Source organism: Lepisma saccharinum, chromosome 1, assembly GCF_977018435.1.
Source record: "Lepisma saccharinum chromosome 1, izLepSacc3.1, whole genome shotgun sequence".
NCBI classification, from domain to species: domain Eukaryota; kingdom Metazoa; phylum Arthropoda; class Insecta; order Zygentoma; family Lepismatidae; genus Lepisma; species Lepisma saccharinum.
The window spans coordinates 47197922-47217164 of record NC_139229.1 but is presented as its reverse complement, the minus strand read 5'-3'; the positions used below and the strand labels follow the sequence as shown (position 1 = coordinate 47217164).

At 37.2% G+C, this 19243-nt stretch overlaps 1 protein-coding gene across 2 annotated transcripts in view; it reads right to left on the bottom strand.

Annotated features, from left to right (window-relative positions):
• Dhc98D (Dynein heavy chain at 89D) overlaps positions 1–19243 on the bottom strand; it is a 519777-nt gene that overhangs the window by 303178 nt on the left and 197356 nt on the right. For both annotated transcript variants that reach the window (XM_083131330.1, XM_083131320.1), the window contains 3 exons: positions 15944–16113; positions 10058–10149; positions 8617–8742 (listed from right to left, as the gene is read on the bottom strand). In XM_083131330.1, the coding sequence (XP_082987456.1) occupies positions 8617–8742; positions 10058–10149; positions 15944–16113 (388 nt within the window). The remainder of the gene's footprint in view (positions 1–8616; positions 8743–10057; positions 10150–15943; positions 16114–19243) is intronic.

The following is a 19243-nucleotide window of genomic DNA, read 5'->3' as shown; positions in this document are numbered from 1 at the left end:
ATTCATGAATTTTTACACTGATGCTGTTGAAAGGATGAGCAAAAAACATTCTAAATAAATACATTTTCTGTACAAATGTATGAAAAGTGAAAACATGTACTTCAATCTTATTTAATCTATCATTCAGTAAACTGATCATATTATGAGTCATTCTCTCCCATAGAATTAACTTTATTACATCAGTTTTTAATTTTCTATTTGCAATGATGTTTTCCTTAATAATACAGTGGAACCCAGATTTTACATTCCCGGATTTTATATTTTCCTGCATTATACATTCAATCTTGATGGTCTCAACATAGTAAAATGTTATAAAATTTGCCTCGATTTTGCATTTTTCTGCATTTTCTGTTTTTTCAGCTTGGTCCCCTGAAAAACTTAAATCGAGGTTCCACTGCATATATTTTAGGGGTGGGGCAGATTAACCAGTATTCTATCACAATCAGTCCAACATGCATAGCTGTGTATCAGTTCATCAGTAAAATTACTGACCAATTTATTTTTGTAGAGTAAATGTATACAAAAACCTATTGCAGCCAACTGGTTTATAATAATAATAATCCATGGCTCAACAGCCCTGGAAGGGCCTTGGCCTATCTCCTGACTGCCAGTTTTCCCTCCCACAATCCTACCAAGAGGTGTGGAGTCCTTCAACCAGTAATGGGGTGACGTGGGGTCAGCACGTCGAACGCACAGCCATTATAGATTTCCGAGACCAGATAACGCTACTCACTCATAGCTCCCCAATTTCCTCGCGATGGTGGGTTGCACCCATACCGTCCCACAGTCGGAGTCCAAAGCACAGCACGGCCATGGAGGAGGATGCGGCCAAATGGTTACAAGCATTAAATAAAGAGTAAATCCTCCAAGAAATATTCCTCCTAGGCAGTAGATTTTATACTCCATCATATATATACCGTCCCCAAACACACCACGTGTCCAGGGACTAAACAAACGATTTATTAGATATAACATACTACCCTGAGGACGGAGACAGAATCAGTCTCTGAAACGTAGGTACATAAAGATTTAAAATAGTGGTTAGAAGTGAAAAAAAAACTCAAAATGGATGAATCAGCTACAAAGAAGAATTAAATAAAGAGGTTAATGAAACTTTCGTGATCTTCATGGAACATATGCAATATTATATCGGATTCATGGAATATCAGGAAATCTTATGTCAGTATCAGGTGGCTGGAGTGGGACCACATCACTTCCACAAATGGCCATGTGAATATTTGGGGCCTTCACAGCACATTGCAATATACACAGGGTAGCTTTACCATTTCTTTTATAACATATACTTAAGAAATATGGGCAAGAAGAGAAAAAGAGAGATCAGAATGTACAATCAGGTTTCAGAGAAGAAACAAGAAAGACAATATACCTGCTGACAATATCAGGAAAATTATAAAACCGAAAAAAGATGCAGGGTGGCAATTCTAGAACCATGACAAATTCAAGTGTAATTCCCAGTTTTCAAGGTGAACTTTTCGAAAATTCAAGGGTATACAAGCAGTCTACTTCAACTTTACATATTACCACCACCTCTTAACACTCACACACATACACATCACACACAAATATGTTAACAATATAAAAGGTCTGTGCGATTCCAATGTATCCAAAATTTCTAATTCAATTCAATTAAACGGTATATATATTTAATTTAAGGTGTGGAGTTTACATTTGCCATTTCGCATGCTCAGACTAGAAATACATCTACAAACACAAGTCACAAGTGTTACAGGATATAGTAATCTACAAGAAATTGTTAATTGTGTAATACTATCAAATTTACCTAATCAACTTCAATACGAATATCTATCTTACAATAATTTTTCATATGTCAGATAGATTGTTCTGCAAAGGACACTCACAAAGCAAACAGAATGAGAGAATTCGGTTTTATTTTTCACGCAGCTTCCTTCCTCGATAAAAATTAAAGCTAAAGCGAAATATTTGCCTCAGGGCATTAATAAATATGTATTAATTCAATGGGGTTTGGAGTAATAAAAATTGCAATTTTTCATGTCTATGGAGAAAAATTGAAGCAGAATTCAGGCATAATTCCCAGTGCCAATAATGCATGCATAATTCCCAGAATTCCATGAATTCCCAGTGAGTAGTCACCCTGAGATGGTATAGAGAGTACAAGGATAAGATGGTAGAGTCATACGAAGAGAAGTATGGAGGAAAGACAAGAAAAACATACATATGATATGAAGATTGTGCCGTCCTAGTTGACTCTGCATTTTTCAAGCGCTAACTGTTCCATCTGTGTAAGAATAATACAGTGCGTCCATTTCGATCTGCAGCCGAGAGATCGGGAGAAACGTGGCGGGAGTCGCTGATGGAGATGCCGACATTTGAGGCCTGTAATGCCCGCTTATTTTTGTGGACATCTTGCAAAACGAGCACTAACCTGTGTTATAAAACGCAAAAGTTCTTCTGTAATTCTTCCAAGTTCCACCCTTATATACACAAATAAATACGCTTTAGAAATTATATTAAGAGCCACAGATAATACTCTGTAAAACATTTTAATCATAGTTTTGACCAGTAACGTCCTGCTTAAGTTTATATCCTTGAAAGAGTTTTGTGTCGATGGGGATCGTTTGGAGGTTTCGAATGTGCAACACTGTATCAAGATTACGCTGCAGATGAACCATTAAAAGCTAATGGTGTTTGTGAACTTTCTTGCAATCCGAAATCTCCTAGCTCAAGTTTTTTGTTCCTTCGCGACTACAGAGCTGTGAATATAGTGGCAGGCAGATGTAAACCAAGAGCATGTTAATTTCGTACTGTGCGTAAGAGTGTTATTCTTGGTTACTTGCTGTTACTTGTTTGTGTTATTGCAGTGTGTATGTGTGTTGTGTCAGTCAGACGATTGGAATGCCAGCCGCAAGGTTCACGTTAGAACAAAGAATTTTTATGTATGACACTTACGTGAAAACAGACTCGTGTCGAGACGTGTGTAGGCAATTTGTACAGAAATTCCCAGGCGTTTCACCTCCACATAGAGATACGGTTAGACGTCTTGTTCTTAAATTACGAGAAACTGGATCGTTAAATTTAAAAACACCTAAGCAAAAACGACGGATCCTAACCGAAACAAAACTCGATGAAATTGGTGCAGCGTTAGAACGTTCTCCAAACAAACCTCTACGCCGTGTTTCACAGGAAATGGGCGTGTCAAAATCATCAGCACATACAGCCACTAAGCTACTAAAATTAAAACCGTACAGAGTTTCTATAGTGCAAGAATTACGGCCCCCTGACAACGTAAGTAGAGTAAATTTCTGTAATTGGGTTTTGCAGAATATTGTAGATGGTATTGTTGATCCACAGTTAATAATTTTTTTGGATGAGGCATGGTTTCACTTGCGTGGTCATGTTTGTTCACAGAACAATAGATACTGGAGCACTGAAAATCCCCGAATAATACACGAAGTTCCGTTACACGATGCAAAAATTGGTGTGTGGTGTGCTGTAACAGTTGGGCTGAAAAGTTCGTAGGCTAACATAGTAAAAAATATTTTTTTGACAAAATTCGATTTTATTATTCAATATAGTTGCCTTTGAGGGCGATACAACGATTATAGCGGTCATACAATTTTTCGATGCCATTTTTATAGTACGATTTCTCTTTAGCCTCAAAATAGGCCTCAGTTTCGGCGATTACCTCTTCATCAGTGCTAAATTTCTATCCAGCGAGCATTCTTTTAAGGTCTGCAAACAGGAAAAAGTCACTGGGGGCCAGATCTGGAGAATATGGTGGATGGGGAAGCAATTCGTAGTCTAATTCATATAATTTAGCCATCGTTTTCATTGATTTGTGACACGGTGCATTGTCTTGATGAAACAGCACTTTTTTCTTCTTCAAATGGGGCCGTTTTTTCGTGATTTCATCCTTTAAACGCTCCAACAACGCTATGTAATAATCTCAGCTATCTCGATCAACTTCACTTTACGATCATTTAAAATTATTTTGTGGACTTTTTTGATGTTTTCGTCGGTAACAGCCTCTTTGGGGCGTCCACTGCGTGCATCGTCTTCGATGCTCATTTCGCCTCGTTTAAATTTAGCAAACCACTTCTCAACGGTTGATTTTCCTGGTGCACAGTCCGAATAATGTTTATCAAGCCAAGCCTTGGCTTCAACAGTATTTTTTTTCGCCAAAAAGCAATGCTTTATTAACACACGAAATTATTTTTTATCCATTTTTTCACAATAACAAAAGCTGCTTCACTCACAATGCTATATCTCACGAACTAATTATCCGGCAGCTGTGAAATTTATACACGTATCTTTTGAAGGTTAGTACTAAGTAAAAATCACATGGATTTAATTCTAGTAACGCCATCTATGAGTCAGCCTACGAACTTTTCAGCCCAACTGTTAAGTGCCAAAAGAATAATAGGGCCTATAAGTTTTGAAGACACAATAAATTCAGAGAGGTACCGCACACAAATACTCGCGCCGTTTCTTCAGTTGTTATCAGATAATGAGAGACAATATGGGTATTTTCAACAAGATTCGGCCACAGCCCATACCACCGCTGATTCTTTGGACGCTATAAGGGAGGTGTTTGATGACAGAATAATTTCAAGAGGTTTATGGCCTTCACGTTCGCCAGATCTTACCGTATGTGACTATTATTTGTGGGGAACCTTGAAAAATAGAGTCTACCGAAATAACCCTCATAGCATCGACGAACTAAAAGACAATATAAGGGCAGAACTAGGAAGAATTACGGAAGAAGAACTTTTGCGTGTGAATCAAAATTTCATCAAACGATGCCAGGAATGTGTGAATTTAGGTGGACATCACTTTGAACAACTCTTATAACACAGGTTAGTGCTAGTTTTGCAATATTTATATAAATGTCTGCATACGTCCATAAAAATATGCGGGCATTACAGGCCGCAAATGTCGGCACCTCCGTCAGCGCCGCCGCCACGTTTCTCCCAATCTCTCAGCTGCAGATCGAAATGGACGCACGGTATGTGGTCAACTCCATTTTCTTTAAGAAATGTTTATTTGTTTAAAAAGTACTTTATTGTTATTATCATATATGGAAAAGGTTTTTCCAACAGATTTCTTACTTAAAAATAATGTAAAAGATTTTTGTATTTTCCTAAAATACAAGAAAATTGTAAATCAATGTAAAAGTTCTGTAACTATCAGAATGTATAAACAACTATAGTGTCGTCTTGGAAAAATGTAAACAAATTTTCTGTATAAAAGGGGAAAGCTCTGAAAACTCAGGGGACAATCTCCTGGTTGTTGAAACCCTAGTGATTCAGAGGATGCCTGGCGAAATATCTTGCCGTGCTCTTCTGGGCAGTTTTGGTGTACACCAAGGCAGATATTTTTAACCCAGATTATGAAAGGTGTTCTTTCCCTGCATCACCAAAAGACAAGATTTTTAAACTGCAGTATAACTAATAGGTTTTGGCCTACAAGTCATATCGGGTGAATCGTCTGATTAAAACGTTTATGTACGCATATATTGTTGGAAGCTTGAATAAAGCTCTAAATAAGATAATAATAATCCTTTATTCCAAATCATTTTAGGTAAAAAGAAACAAATCCTACACTACAGACCATGCAAGGGCTTGGTCCTACAAACCATTTGATGTCCTTTGAGAAGTCTGATAAGAGGTTGTATACGGACTAACATAAAGCCCCACAGATAGAAGGCGTGTGTGAAGATTAAGACATACAGAAGGCAGCAGTCAAGGTGAAAAAAACAAATTATGAGAAGAGTGAAAATAAGAAGAAATCAGCAGGAAAAATTAAATAAGAGATAAATGGAAGATATCAACCTTGATGGTCAAAATGAGAGCAATGTGCTGTGCATTTGCTAAAAAGGAGAACATCTCTAGATTGCAAATATACAATACATGTGTTTCTAAACTATACAATTTGTTTGTATTCATCAAGTATTATTCCACTAACTTTGATTCAGAACATCCAGATTCATAGGTTGCCAATTGTGTCAGTCTGTTAACTTCTAATTTATTTTTATACAGTGCTGGCAAAATACATTTGAAAAAATTTTGCTATGTAAGATGAAAAACTACTACTTGTTCATTCTATGATACATGAATCATATACAAGGGTGATTCAAATGCACGTATTCCAGTGTTTCGGAAGTGCATGGATACCTCGTGAGAATAATTCCTTTGGTTGTGACTGTAGGTACTCGTGCACCGCAGATTTCACCTCTTCATCGCTTCGGAAATGCTTGCCTCCCATTGCCTCTTTCAGCCATCCGAAAACATGAAAGTCACTGTGAGACATTCAAATTTCATATCCTGGATTGTCCCAAGCTTTAAACGGGCCGTATGTGGTCAGGCATTGTCATGCAGTAACAATACATCTGAATCAGAAGTCCTTGTCATTTACTCCTGATTGCAGGGCAAAGGTGATTTTGGAGCAGATCTGCGTAAGAAGTACTGGTCACTGTTACTCACTTTTCCATGTAATGTTCAAAAATTACCCCATTTGCTTCCCAGAAGAGAGTGAGGATGACTTGCAGTGTGCCTGCCCTGGTCACGGGGCATCCTCCACAGAAGTTACATTGCTTTTAAACTTTCTACACCACTCGTACACTTTCTGCAGGGACACACATGAATCACTGTACTGCACTTTCATCCTGCGATGAATTTCAAGTGGTTTAACACCTCCACTACTCAAAAAACGCATCACAGATCACTGCTCTAACATGGTGCATGTCGACAATGGGGCGGCCATCTTTGCACTGACGCTGTTTCCTTCTTCAGTGTTGCAGCATCATGTAGCCACCTGTTGTTCATTTTTTCAACTACAAGGATAACTCCTGCAAACTTACAAATCAATCGTACAAATTTTTGGAATTTTATTGCACTTTTGTTGTTTGCATTTGAATCACCCTCGTACAAAGAAATAAAATATTTATAAAACTGTTTCTAAAGTGTCTTTTACCTCCGGAATTGCTCAAAGATATAAACAAATGGTCTGACCTAAACAACAATCCTGCAAGAGGATGCAAATGGTAGAAAATAGTGATAATAATTATGTTAAGATATCATGACATGAGATATTTTCTTTCAAAATACCAAACAGTGAAGTCCAATGACAAACCCTAAATGCAACACATGTACACCATACTTCCCAAGGTTGTCACATAAGGCAGCACAACTGAATTCAAATTCTGACTTGGGACAATTTTATGAGTGGTGCACATCCCACATGCCTCATTTTAGGAAAAACACTCATAGTCCAGCAAAAATCAGCTATAAATCAGCATTGAAAAAATGCTTTTCTGATTTATTTTGTAGCATTTTCAAACTTCAAATTGTGAAAAAGTGAAATTTGATTATTTTCTCCCTGTGCCCTTCATTTGACAGCAGAAGATCGTTATCAGCCATGTCTGTTTGTTTGTTTGTTTGAGTTGTTGTTTTAAGTCCACTTTATGCACAGTAAGGCTAATCGGGACTGGACCTACAGTTAAAAGTGGGATCCGAACCACTTGTGCCTCCGCCAGGTATCGAACCCGGGACGCCTTGATTACAAGGCAATGACGCTACCACTGCGCCATAGGGGAGGCCCTTATCAGCCATGTTGTCATGTTTTATATAAAAATATACCTTTGTTTCTTCAAAATGTTTTCACCTGAGGATAAGTACTCTTTTGAAAGACAGTAATGAAACGGGGATTTTGTTTTGGAACATTACTTTCTTACCTCTTTATATTAATCAAGACTGATGATGGACAAACATCTATATCTGGGTGTTGAAGAGGACAAAATCACATATGCTCTTCATATGTTTTCATGGTAATTAAGTGTTAAAAATACAAAATTGAAAGCAACAATGACAATTAGAATAAATCATGATTAGAAGAAAGAAAAAAGAAAATGAATCATCATCTATGCCAAGGCATGGACATAAGCCCAGAACCTTCATGAGTCCACCCACTAGGACAGGGTAAGGGGTAATGTCCAATTGTCGTGAAAGCATAGAGCTTTACAGACAGGAAATGTCGAAGGATTTGTGTGTCAGTGGTGCAATGGTGTGGTGCTAAGCACAGGGGAACACTTTACCTTTTTACCTTTTTTTTATTACTCATTTTACAGAAGGTTAAAAATGGAAGCTTGTGTACTGAAGACTTCTTAAAAGTGAACCAAGCTGTAAGTAGAAAAAAGATAAAGGTAAAGTTATCGTCCTCATTGCACACCTTTTTTAGGCACATGCAGGGAATGTTGGGAGGTACCTTGGCCTTTTGTGGAGTCATTTACCCCACAGGGTTGCCCCCAGGTATCCATATATTACCGAATGAGTGAACTCCAGAGCTGCTTTATGCAGAGATAAACTCGAAAATATTCCAAACTTTTAGATCACCCACCCTGGGAATCGAACCTGGGTCTCCTGCATGACAGCCAGATACCCTATCAAGTAGACCACCATGGATCCAAAGCTCATGTAAGAATAAAATCTAATAATTCAGTGTAAACTGCAAAATCATTTTATACATCCTTGTTTCATCCTGTTAAGAGATTTTAGACACTTTGCATAAAAAAGAAGCATACATGGTTTTACAAAACAAAAATAATACTTTTAACATTACCTGCTGGGGCCCCTCCTAAATACATAGATAAAGCCTGCGTAATTGTTAAGTAAATTCTGTCTGTCAAAGGGGTAACCACTAGACGACCATTCAGACCCATGTACTCATAACCATATTCAAAAAGACCTGTAATGAAATTAGTTATTACTATAAGCTATGCAATTGCATCTAACAATAAGTGATCATCCCTTAATCAAGACCTCTAAAACTAGCAACCAATTGAAAATTAGCAAAGTAAAAGAACATTCCAGTCATCCAGATGTCTAAATTTAACAGTAAACCTTCATTGAACCTAATAGGTGGCAGTTCAAAGCAGGCATCGCGCAGAGGAGATTGTTAATTCATCACACTAATTTTCACTACAGGGTGATTCAAAAGTCTCTTGACATTCTCCCTATATCGCTAATGGATCATTTTCATTTGCTTAGAAAGAACAGCAGTCATTTCAGCATGTCTGGAAATGACCTATGCACAAATCCAAGAAGATTTCCATTGAAAATTCAGGAATCCTTGTCTGGGGTTTCATTAAGTTTAGGGTGTACTAAGTAAAGATAACATCATAGAGCAACTTACACAGCAAATAGATGCAGCAACAGGGTATCTATGTTGGAGCATGTGTTCCGGCCTATGCAAGAGAGGCGGGTGCTATGACTAGACTTCAGGGCCACCACATTGAAATATACTGAGTTTGTCTTCTATTCTACAGTATTCTATGTAAATGTTGTCAATAAAATGCTTTTTGATGAAAATGTCAAGATACTTTTGAATCACCTTGTATATGTATTGTTTTTCAATAATACAGTCGTTTCTTACATGCATTTTAGTTTCACCTCTTCCCTTATGCTTGCCTGCTTTTGCGTTTCTCACATTTTAGTTTTTTTCTTCATGGGACCTTGAGCAATTTTATGGTCATGAACATACCTATGTCATGTACTGGATTAATTGTGCGCTAATTGTATTGAATCACCATAACATTGGCAATCAGTTTTTCTAAATGTTATGTCAGTACTCTATGGTATAGTAAAATTTCCATATTCTACATCACAAAAATGTTGATTCTAATAAGCAATACACGGAAACCTCAGTTATGTTTTTCAAGGAGTGAAGAATTTAAAATTGAGGAAAATTTAAAATCCAGGAACACAAAATTGTTAAACACTGTTTATGTTTATCTATAAAAAAATAGTGAGAGGTTGCAGCTTATAAAAAATGAAGCCAGAAAAGAAATCTGCAACGAATTTCATATTTAATTCAAGAATGTACTTTGTAAAAGTGGGGCATAAAATATGGCTTCTAACAACTTTGTGATTGCTGAAGAGAAAAAAACTACAAGGGAAAGCTGAAGTTTCTGGTTTGAAAATTTCAGACAGATTAATTATAAATAAGTACATTCTTCACTCTGTGTGGTAAACAGTATATAATATAACTGCCATATGCTTACCTGTACATTGCTTCACCATCAGATTATCCACACTCTTTACCCAATAAAACCGAAGTTGACTCTCCCATGCAAATTCTGCAGCATCCATAATGCTTAAAGAAGAAAATTGTACTGTTATTATGTTGTCACAACCAAGGTAACAATTAGTATAAATAAGTAATTTAAATATCACTAACTACCATTTTGTTTTTATAAAATTAACCATGAAGAAACTTATAACTATTGCCCTTTCGGCCAAAGATCCACCTTGGACAAATCCAGTGGTGTGCCTAGGATTTTCGAAAGGGAGGGGTTATGTACAGCTTTTCTGGTAGTCAGCCCTCATTTTGCCATCTTTTCCTACCTTTGACGTTCTTTTTTTTTAGGAATACTGAGCCAAAGGGTAGGGGGGGTTATAAACCCCAATAATTTTACTAATTTCATAAATCATATATATATCGCTCATAGATGTACCATTTACAGTAATTTGTATCACAAGATACTTTAAAATTCCAATTATGATTTCTTATCCATTAAACAGAATACCAATTTCCTATTTGTCAATTTCTATTAACCATAAGTAAACCTAAACAAATAATTTCTAGAACTGAAGCAAAACTAAACCAATATATAGAGGCATGCAAATTTCGTCAGCCCTCATTTTGCCATCTTTTCCTACCTTTGACGTTCTTTTTTTTTAGGAATACTGAGCCAAAGGGTAGGGGGGGTTATAAACCCCAATAATTTTACTAATTTCATAAATCATATATATATCGCTCATAGATGTACCATTTACAGTAATTTGTATCACAAGATACTTTAAAATTCCAATTATGATTTCTTATCCATTAAACAGAATACCAATTTCCTATTTGTCAATTTCTATTAACCATAAGTAAACCTAAACAAATAATTTCTAGAACTGAAGCAAAACTAAACCAATATATAGAGGCATGCAAATTTCGTTTTTGACGAAAACACGAAATATGAAATAACATGCTTTAATGTTCATTTTTCATTTTTCTGAAAGGTCTGACGAGCATTTTTCTACCCTATTTTGCCACGAAATAATGAGAAATGAACTGCAAAATGCGAATTGACTCTTAAACATGAAATTTACCGTTTATATACCGACACAACACTTTCTGAAGTCGAAGTATCCTGTGAGTTATGCAATTCACGGAAAATTAATTAATTATGCTGTAAATATTTGAGAAGCAAAAATGGACCCGTTTACACAGGAATAAACTTAATACTCTGGTAACTACATAAATGTGCTATTAGAAGGGATAAGTTTATTTTGTGTAATAAGTGCAGTTTTTAAATCAAATTTAGGATTATATTCACAATTTTAAAATGAAAATGTCATCTTATATAGCACTTTTGATGTGATTATTCACCGCTATAACACCGAAATTTTATTTTATTTACAGCTTTTGAACCCGAAATATACTCTATTTTTGTACTGAAATTTTGCTTTTTTATTTACCAAAAATATGTGCCTCTACCAATATACTTAACTCATAATCTTTAATACCAACTTGCAATTAGAATTAAGATTAAAATAATTACGAAACTGAGTGTGTGTAACCGATCTGTTATGGATCGCAGAATATGCGGGGAACCAAATTACCTTTGCAACATATTGTATTCACTTACATGTAAGCCCAAATAAAGTTTGTGAAAAGATAAATGGAGGAACCACAATTCAGATGAAGCTATGTCCTGGTTCATATTTAAAGTCACCAGCGTAAAAAGTGCATACCCCTGAATGTATGCAGGTTGGGGCAGGCTCGTCAGGAGGTATCCCCCTTTATTAATCTTGAAAATGAGGATGAAATTGATGAATGGAAATTCACAAAGAACATTCATGCCCAGGCCAGGATTTGAACCCGGGACTCCTGGCATTGTACTGTACTGTGCTAACCACCATGCCACGGAATCACAGACAGCAATAGCTGTCATGATGTGTACAAAATCAAATTATACCTGTAAGATTTTGTCTGTACATTGGATGAAAAATGGAAGTGTATATTTGACAGAATCTCTCACAATATGAGCTGACAACAAAATTCTGCTGATGGTTACCTTATCAGTTTCTATCAAAGCAAAAATAAAAATGGGGTTGAATTAACCTTTTGCTGCCCAAGCGTCTCGATCGAGATACCCAAATGTAAGCCTCACTGTCCCAAGCATCTCGATCGAGACGCTGTGTCAAGGTCGTAGTTTTTACGTTATAACTTTTCTATTTTTGGCTAGAATTTCGATTATTTTTTTCTATATTGTTCCTAACACATGTATTTAACAGAAATGTTTTTTTGCATTTTTTTTGTCTTCATAAAAATGGAGGGGGGAAGGCGGGGAAAGGTGGGGAAAGGCAGGGAAAGGCCGGGAAAGGGAGGGAAAGGGAGGGAAAGGGAGGGAAAGGGAGGGAAAGGGACTTCTCTTTTGCATCTCTTTTCAAGGTCAAATTTTTGCCGACAAAGAAACACCAGCTTTGTTGTTCTAAAGCAATACTTTTCACTCCCGCCTGTGAACTGCTTTCGAAGGAAGCTGGTTTATCAGTATCCGATGTCAAAATGAAAGTTTTCTGTGAGGGGGTGGGGGGAGGGGGAAGACTGGTTGCTGAATCTGCGTTGTGAGAATGGAATTTCGAAGCGCGCTGAAGGAAACCTTTGTTTTTTTTAGCACAAGTGTCCACAAGTTGCGACAGGGGTTACCTTGCATTGTCTAAAATTAGAATTTCAAGCAGCTGCAAGAATCGGTGCTCATTTTTCACTGTGTTCTAGCTTTTCGTCCGTGAATGTTGTGCGTAGGTGTCATTTTGTGCCCAAGTGCGAGGGCATTTTTTGGGTGGTGACAATTTTTTAAAATAATTTTTAGGGGGTTTCTCTCTTCCCCCTCCATATATATGCCAAATTTGCATAAAGTTTGCATTTTGTGCATTTTGACATTTTTTTGCGGGGTGGGGGGCAGGGGGAAACACCATTTTTTTAAGAAAAGTATTTTTGAGTGGATTTTCCCCTTTTCCCCTCCATATGTACGCCGAATGTGCATAAATTATATATCGTCTGAATCTGTGATTTATTCTGCGTACAACGGTATATCTTTCATATCTCTATGGCATTTGGTTTCTGATCTATAGTCATTTCAAGGTACCGCTGCATTTTGAAGCTTGAATCAGTGGCCATTCCTTTTGGGGGTACAACTCAAGTTACATTGGTCATACGACAATGATGCAAATATTTTTCTGTTTCTTACATGCCAGCGATAATTTCTATGTGCATTTTGAACTTTTCATATCCTTTTTTTCGGGGGAGTGAAACTCCATTTTTTAAAAGAAAAAGTATTTTCAGGGGATTTCCCCCTCCATATATACGCCGAATGTGCATAAATTATATATCATCTAAATCTGTGATTCATTCTGCGTACAGCGGTATATCTTTCATATCTCTAGGGCATTTAGTTTCTGAGCTATAGTCATTTCAAGGTACCCCTGCATTTTGAAGCTTGAATCAGTGGCCTGCCGACCATTCCTTTTGGGGTTACAACTCAAGTTACATTGGTCATATGATAATAATGCAAATATTTTTGTGTTCCTTACATGTCAGCGATCATTTCCATGTGCATGTCGACACTGTCATGTACTTTTTTCTTGAAGGGAGTGTGGGGGAACCAATTTTTTTTCCCAAAACTTTGGAATTTTGAGAGTTAGCCCCCTCCCCCCCGCCACATATACGCTGAATTTGCATAAATTTCATAGTCTGAATCTCTGGTTCATTCCGCGTACAACGGTATATCACTCATCTCTCTAGGGCAATTAGTCTCCGATCTACACTCATTTAATTGAAACTCTGCATTTTGCTCAAAATCGGCTCGGGACAGAGAGGCTTACATGTGAAAAAGGCCTTGGGTCTCAAAAGGTTAAATTAAGGGTGGGCATAGGCATAGTTTTGACCGTCCGCTTGGGGGAGCTAGCTGGGGCTAACTTTATTCTTACTTTTATCCATTACAAAAATCATCACGGGCATTCTCCTTGGGAAACAGATGATCCCTACATCATCTTATCCCAAAGAAATAGAATTGTTAAAAGGTTGCAAATGTATTAAATAACACAATTCTTCTCTAGGCTAAAGAAGGTATATTTTAATATGTGATAATATTAATGGGTAATCCTGTGTTCATGGTAATGAGAAAATTATAATGCTGCAAGGCATTTAAAAGCACAATGTACATAGGTAATGGAATAGTAAAAATTTAAATTTCCTTAATTTCTATACAATGAAACTTCGCTTTTTCCTAATTTTACTACAATTGAGAACCACTTGTGACTAGATTCGTGAAAAAAACTTTAAGATTACGTAATTCTTCTATCTAAAACTTGAAAGAAGTGCATGTTTTTTACATGTCTCTATAAATTCCTGAAAGAATCTTTGTCGGTCAACTACAATTTCCCTTTCTGGGTTTAACAATGATATGGACAAACATTTATCTTGCTCATGGTTGACTTTAGCCATGTTTGAATACATCTCATTGCAGAAAAAGACAGTACAGCTGTAGCCGAAGACACTGGCAGGCTTTGGTACATATGTAATAAATCAAATCTACGTCAACTGAAAACGATCACCTACCCAGGGTGTGATTTATGATTTATCAGAGGGGAGAGAGGGGATGAACTGAGTTGGTTTGCTATCTTATTACTCTCATAGATGTTTGCAAAGTTACCCAGAATAGTATTTATTAGGCTGTAATAATTTTTCATTCATTTAAACCTCTCATGCAGATCTGATATGATACCATATCTCAGATTTTTGTTAGTTAGGATAGTGAGTTTTAGCACTTCCTGTGTATAATAGGAAGGAGACTACCTGTGTGGAACAGGCATTAGGGACGGCACTGCCTGTGTGTAATAGGAATGAAACTACCTGTGTGGAACAGGTATTAGGGACGGCACTTCCTGTGTGTAATAGGAAGGAGACTACCTGTGTGGAACAGGTATTTAGGACAGCACTTCCTGTGTGTAATAGGAAGGAGACTAAGCTCCGCGACAAGTTAAGTTTGCAGCAACTTTTCGCCCATGTAGACCCAAACGTGCGCGCAGAATATAGTCCCGCTGCAATACTGCCGATTTTCTCAATGCCTGTGATATGAACAACTCGGCGGTCGAGGCAAGACTCGCACGGGAGATGCTGAGCGCCGTTCTCGCGCGGTTTAATACATAAAACCTGCTGCAAACTTAACCTGTCGCGGGGTATACCTGTGTGGAACAGGTATTAGGGACCATGTGTAATAGGAAGGAGACCGCCTGTGTGGAACAGGCTTTAAGATAGACTTTTCTAAATTCAGTAATATACCATTCAGTATCCTTTGAAACTTCATCCTAGAACTTGAGTTTACTCCCCACTTCTCACCCAAACCAAAGTGACTGTATTAACCTATTCCAATAAACCATTAAACTATACATCATTGTTGGTTTTCCATGATCCTGAGATGGCTTCAGTATAGGTTTAAAAGAGTCCTTGCTCCAGACAAAAGGAGCAAAGGGTTACAACTGAGCAAGGGAACATAACAGTTGTGACAGGGTACATGTATCAACAAAGATGTAAAGATGTTCAATTACAATACATTTTTTCACAAATATTGGAAGAGATTATTCCACAAATAATGTACATAATGCAAATCCAAAAGTGCAAAGCATGTTGTATAATAGTCATGTTAATTGTGACAATGTTCATTTAAGGAGTAACCACATTAAAGTGTAATGAGAAACAACCCTAAGTGTCTTGTATTAACAGCTAACATATTTTCATTTTAAGGAACTAAGTAATGTCTAGAAATCTATTAATTGGAGTATGTTGATCTATGTGTACTGGATTTCTTAATTTAATTGGAAGTTATGATTCTTACCCATCTCTTACAAAGCCTTCCACTATATCTCTTGCATGCACATCAATAATGATGACAGCGTTAAATTTCTTCCTATCATTCTTTTTAAGAGGAGATCGCACTCTGAGAACTAGTTCATCTAATTGTTTGTTCATCTGCTCCAAATATTCCTTCATAGATCTCTTCTTTCCCTATAAATGAAATACAGTTACTGTTTCTGAATTAAATTAATTAAGGATGAACAAATATCAATTTTTTATGGATATGTTAAACTGAGGGAATAAAATTTGTCAATAATGAAAATAATATTGTTGTTAAATTTGATCAAGGTAAAGGTAAAGTTCCCCATGCAAATAGTACCATACAATGAAGGCACATTTATTGGATGTGGGGGTAGGACCCACACACTCTCAATCTCTGACATTTTGGAGGTTATGTGATCAGCACCATGCCCCAGCCGCCTCTAGCCCCCAGAGTTGGCCCCATGTACCCACTGATTTGAGTCTTGGTGAGCCCAAGAGCCACTTTATGCGGGGACAAGGCCAGAAAAATTCCTACCTTAGATCATCCACCCCAGGAATCGAACCTGGGTCTTCTGCATGCCAATCTGATCAACCCTGAAAAATTCCTCATCTCACAAACAATATTAATAAGAACAGTTTCTTTAGTGGTTACACTTTCTTAACTGTTCAGCATTTTGATGTAGTATGCATTATGGATAGGCCAGATTTATCCTTACTCTATTGGACAGATATAGGCATATTAGGGTGTCAGCTTATCGATAAAAAGAGCCATGTCACTTACCATATTTTACTCCTGAGGCCTTCAATTAATATCTGTCCCATCCTGACCAGTTTATTCTTTAATGTAAGCTACTAAGACAAATACACAAAAATCATCCCATTTTTTTTCATATAAATTACTGACACATTAGGCTGTTCTAATTTATTAGCAAGTGGAAGATAATAGTACGGCTCCTCTTTCAAATCATAAGATGTCATTTAGGTTCTACCAAACAAATTACTCTCTCTAAAGGATAACTCATTATTTTACTACACTAGACACAGAACTCAAGCATGCTAATCTGGTTATCAATTGTTTCAGCTACAAGCAGAAACTATTAATTTACCTTCTTATCCTTGTTTTATCATCGTGATCACTTATTAATTATGAAAAGCCACTGTCTTCATTGTCTACACGTCCAGTCAACCTGTAGATAATGACGTCAGCAGCTCTATTTTGAATTGTATGCCATATGGTTTTCATAGAAACTATTTTCACAAACAATCTCTTTTCCTTTTTTTTATGTACAACAATGGTTCTATTTCAGGTATTTTATTGTTGGTAGACCAGTTTTAGAGTTAAAATCAGCAAAACTGAAAAAGGAACCTTATCCAGGTACCACATAAACCTATTTATTAATATGTTTATGTAATTTCTGTACAAACAAAATTGTTCCCTGTGTATGGTCCATGCAATGAAGTAGCATATGGTATGCAGAGGTAAGGGTCCACACATTCTTGGGTTTTGTTATAGCAGATGTGGTGTGGTCAGCATCATGCTCCAATACAACGAAATATAACCAATACTTATTGCTTACTCAGTAATCACTAGAGATTGAAACATACAATTTGATAAAAACTTAAGGGGGAGAGGGACAATTTCCCCTAGGTCTTTCTCGCTGCAACATCTACCGATCAATGTTGCCAACTTCGCTCTTTTGGAGCCAGATCTGGCTCTTTCGTGCACTCATTTCGCTGTAAGCTGTGGCACCCACCCCCTGTCCACTATGATGCCACCACTGGCTCTGGCCCACAAATACCAACTTATCCCATGAGTGTACATTTTGCACGTGACGTGATATTGTTGTATTGGCTGCCCTCTTACCTCCCCAGATACTTTTATAGCACCGTGGCTAACATTTCTTCAGAACCATTTACATGCTAAAATAAACCACATAATATTCAGTGTAGGAATCGATGCTGCGACTGATGGAAATAACATGTTATTTATGAGGAAACTATTGGTCAAGGGGTGTGTGCCCTCCACAAGCATCCTAAATCTTTCAATAAATTGTCGATTACTGCAAGAGTAAATAAAGATCCCACTGATTTGACATTGTACAATGATGGGCTAATCAAGAATACATATGAATGGCTTATTGCAGAAAGGGACCTGAGTCACATTTTTGAGGTATCGGAGATAATGGTATTTTTGATTTTCCTAGTTACAGACACATCTTTTAATGCAAAAAGGGCGTCAGTCACACAAGGCTATAGCCAAGAAAATGCACAGTGAAAAGTGTACTTTAATGCAGAAAGGTACCTGAGTCACTGACTCGGGTCCTTTTCTGCAAAAACCTAGCTACTCTGTAGCGACTGACACTGGTCCCTTTTCACAGAGAAAGAGAAATAACCGTGTGGAAAATAAACTTGGCAACTCTGAAACAAGTGACAAGCGATTTCCTAAAAAGAAGTTCGTCTGTAGCCGTGGTCTGTAGAGGGTAATATGTGTTAGTGCAGAGCGGTGACAACTGTTGTTACAGTCCAAGAAAACATCGGAAAGGAATTCGAAATCCGGAAACATATAACAGAAATGTGATTAGAAGTGCAAGGGTGAATGGATGGGAGTATGTGAACTACAGAGGTTTTACAACACCTGCGAGAAGAGTGCGGTAAGTGCTCCAAAAAATGTTATGAACAATTCAACGAAGACGAACAACGTGCAGTGTTTGACATATTGTATAGAATGCAAAGTAAAGATGAACAGGATATACATTTGCAGAGAATGATCCATGTTGAAAATGTTAAGACACATCATCCACGCAAAGAAGATGCTGCGTTACACAAAAAGTCGTTTAAGTACCACGTACTACTGGCAAGTAGCAAAATACAAGTTTGTCGTGAGGCGTTTTGCAGACTTTATGATGTGTCAGAGAAAAGAATAAGGCGTTTGAAGAAGTTACTGTTAGAGGGCAAAATACCTCATGATATGCGCAGACAGAGCAAAAGTGGAAATATGATTCAGGCTTAGGATATACAGGCAGTGCATGGACATATCGTGTCTTTTCCAACTAAACGTGGACATTATGCAAACATCAAATACCTACATGAAAACCTGTCAATTCAAAAGATGTATGAACTGTTTAAAGAAAAGTACCCTACGTCCAGAATAAAATACAGTTTCTACTACAAGTATTTTAAGGAAAATTTTGCATTTCGTTTTGGGAGGCCACACGTAGACACGTGTGGTGTCTGCGAAGAACAGACTAACAAAATGAAGAGTATACTCGTAAATGACAATGCAAAAAGAGTTGCTGCT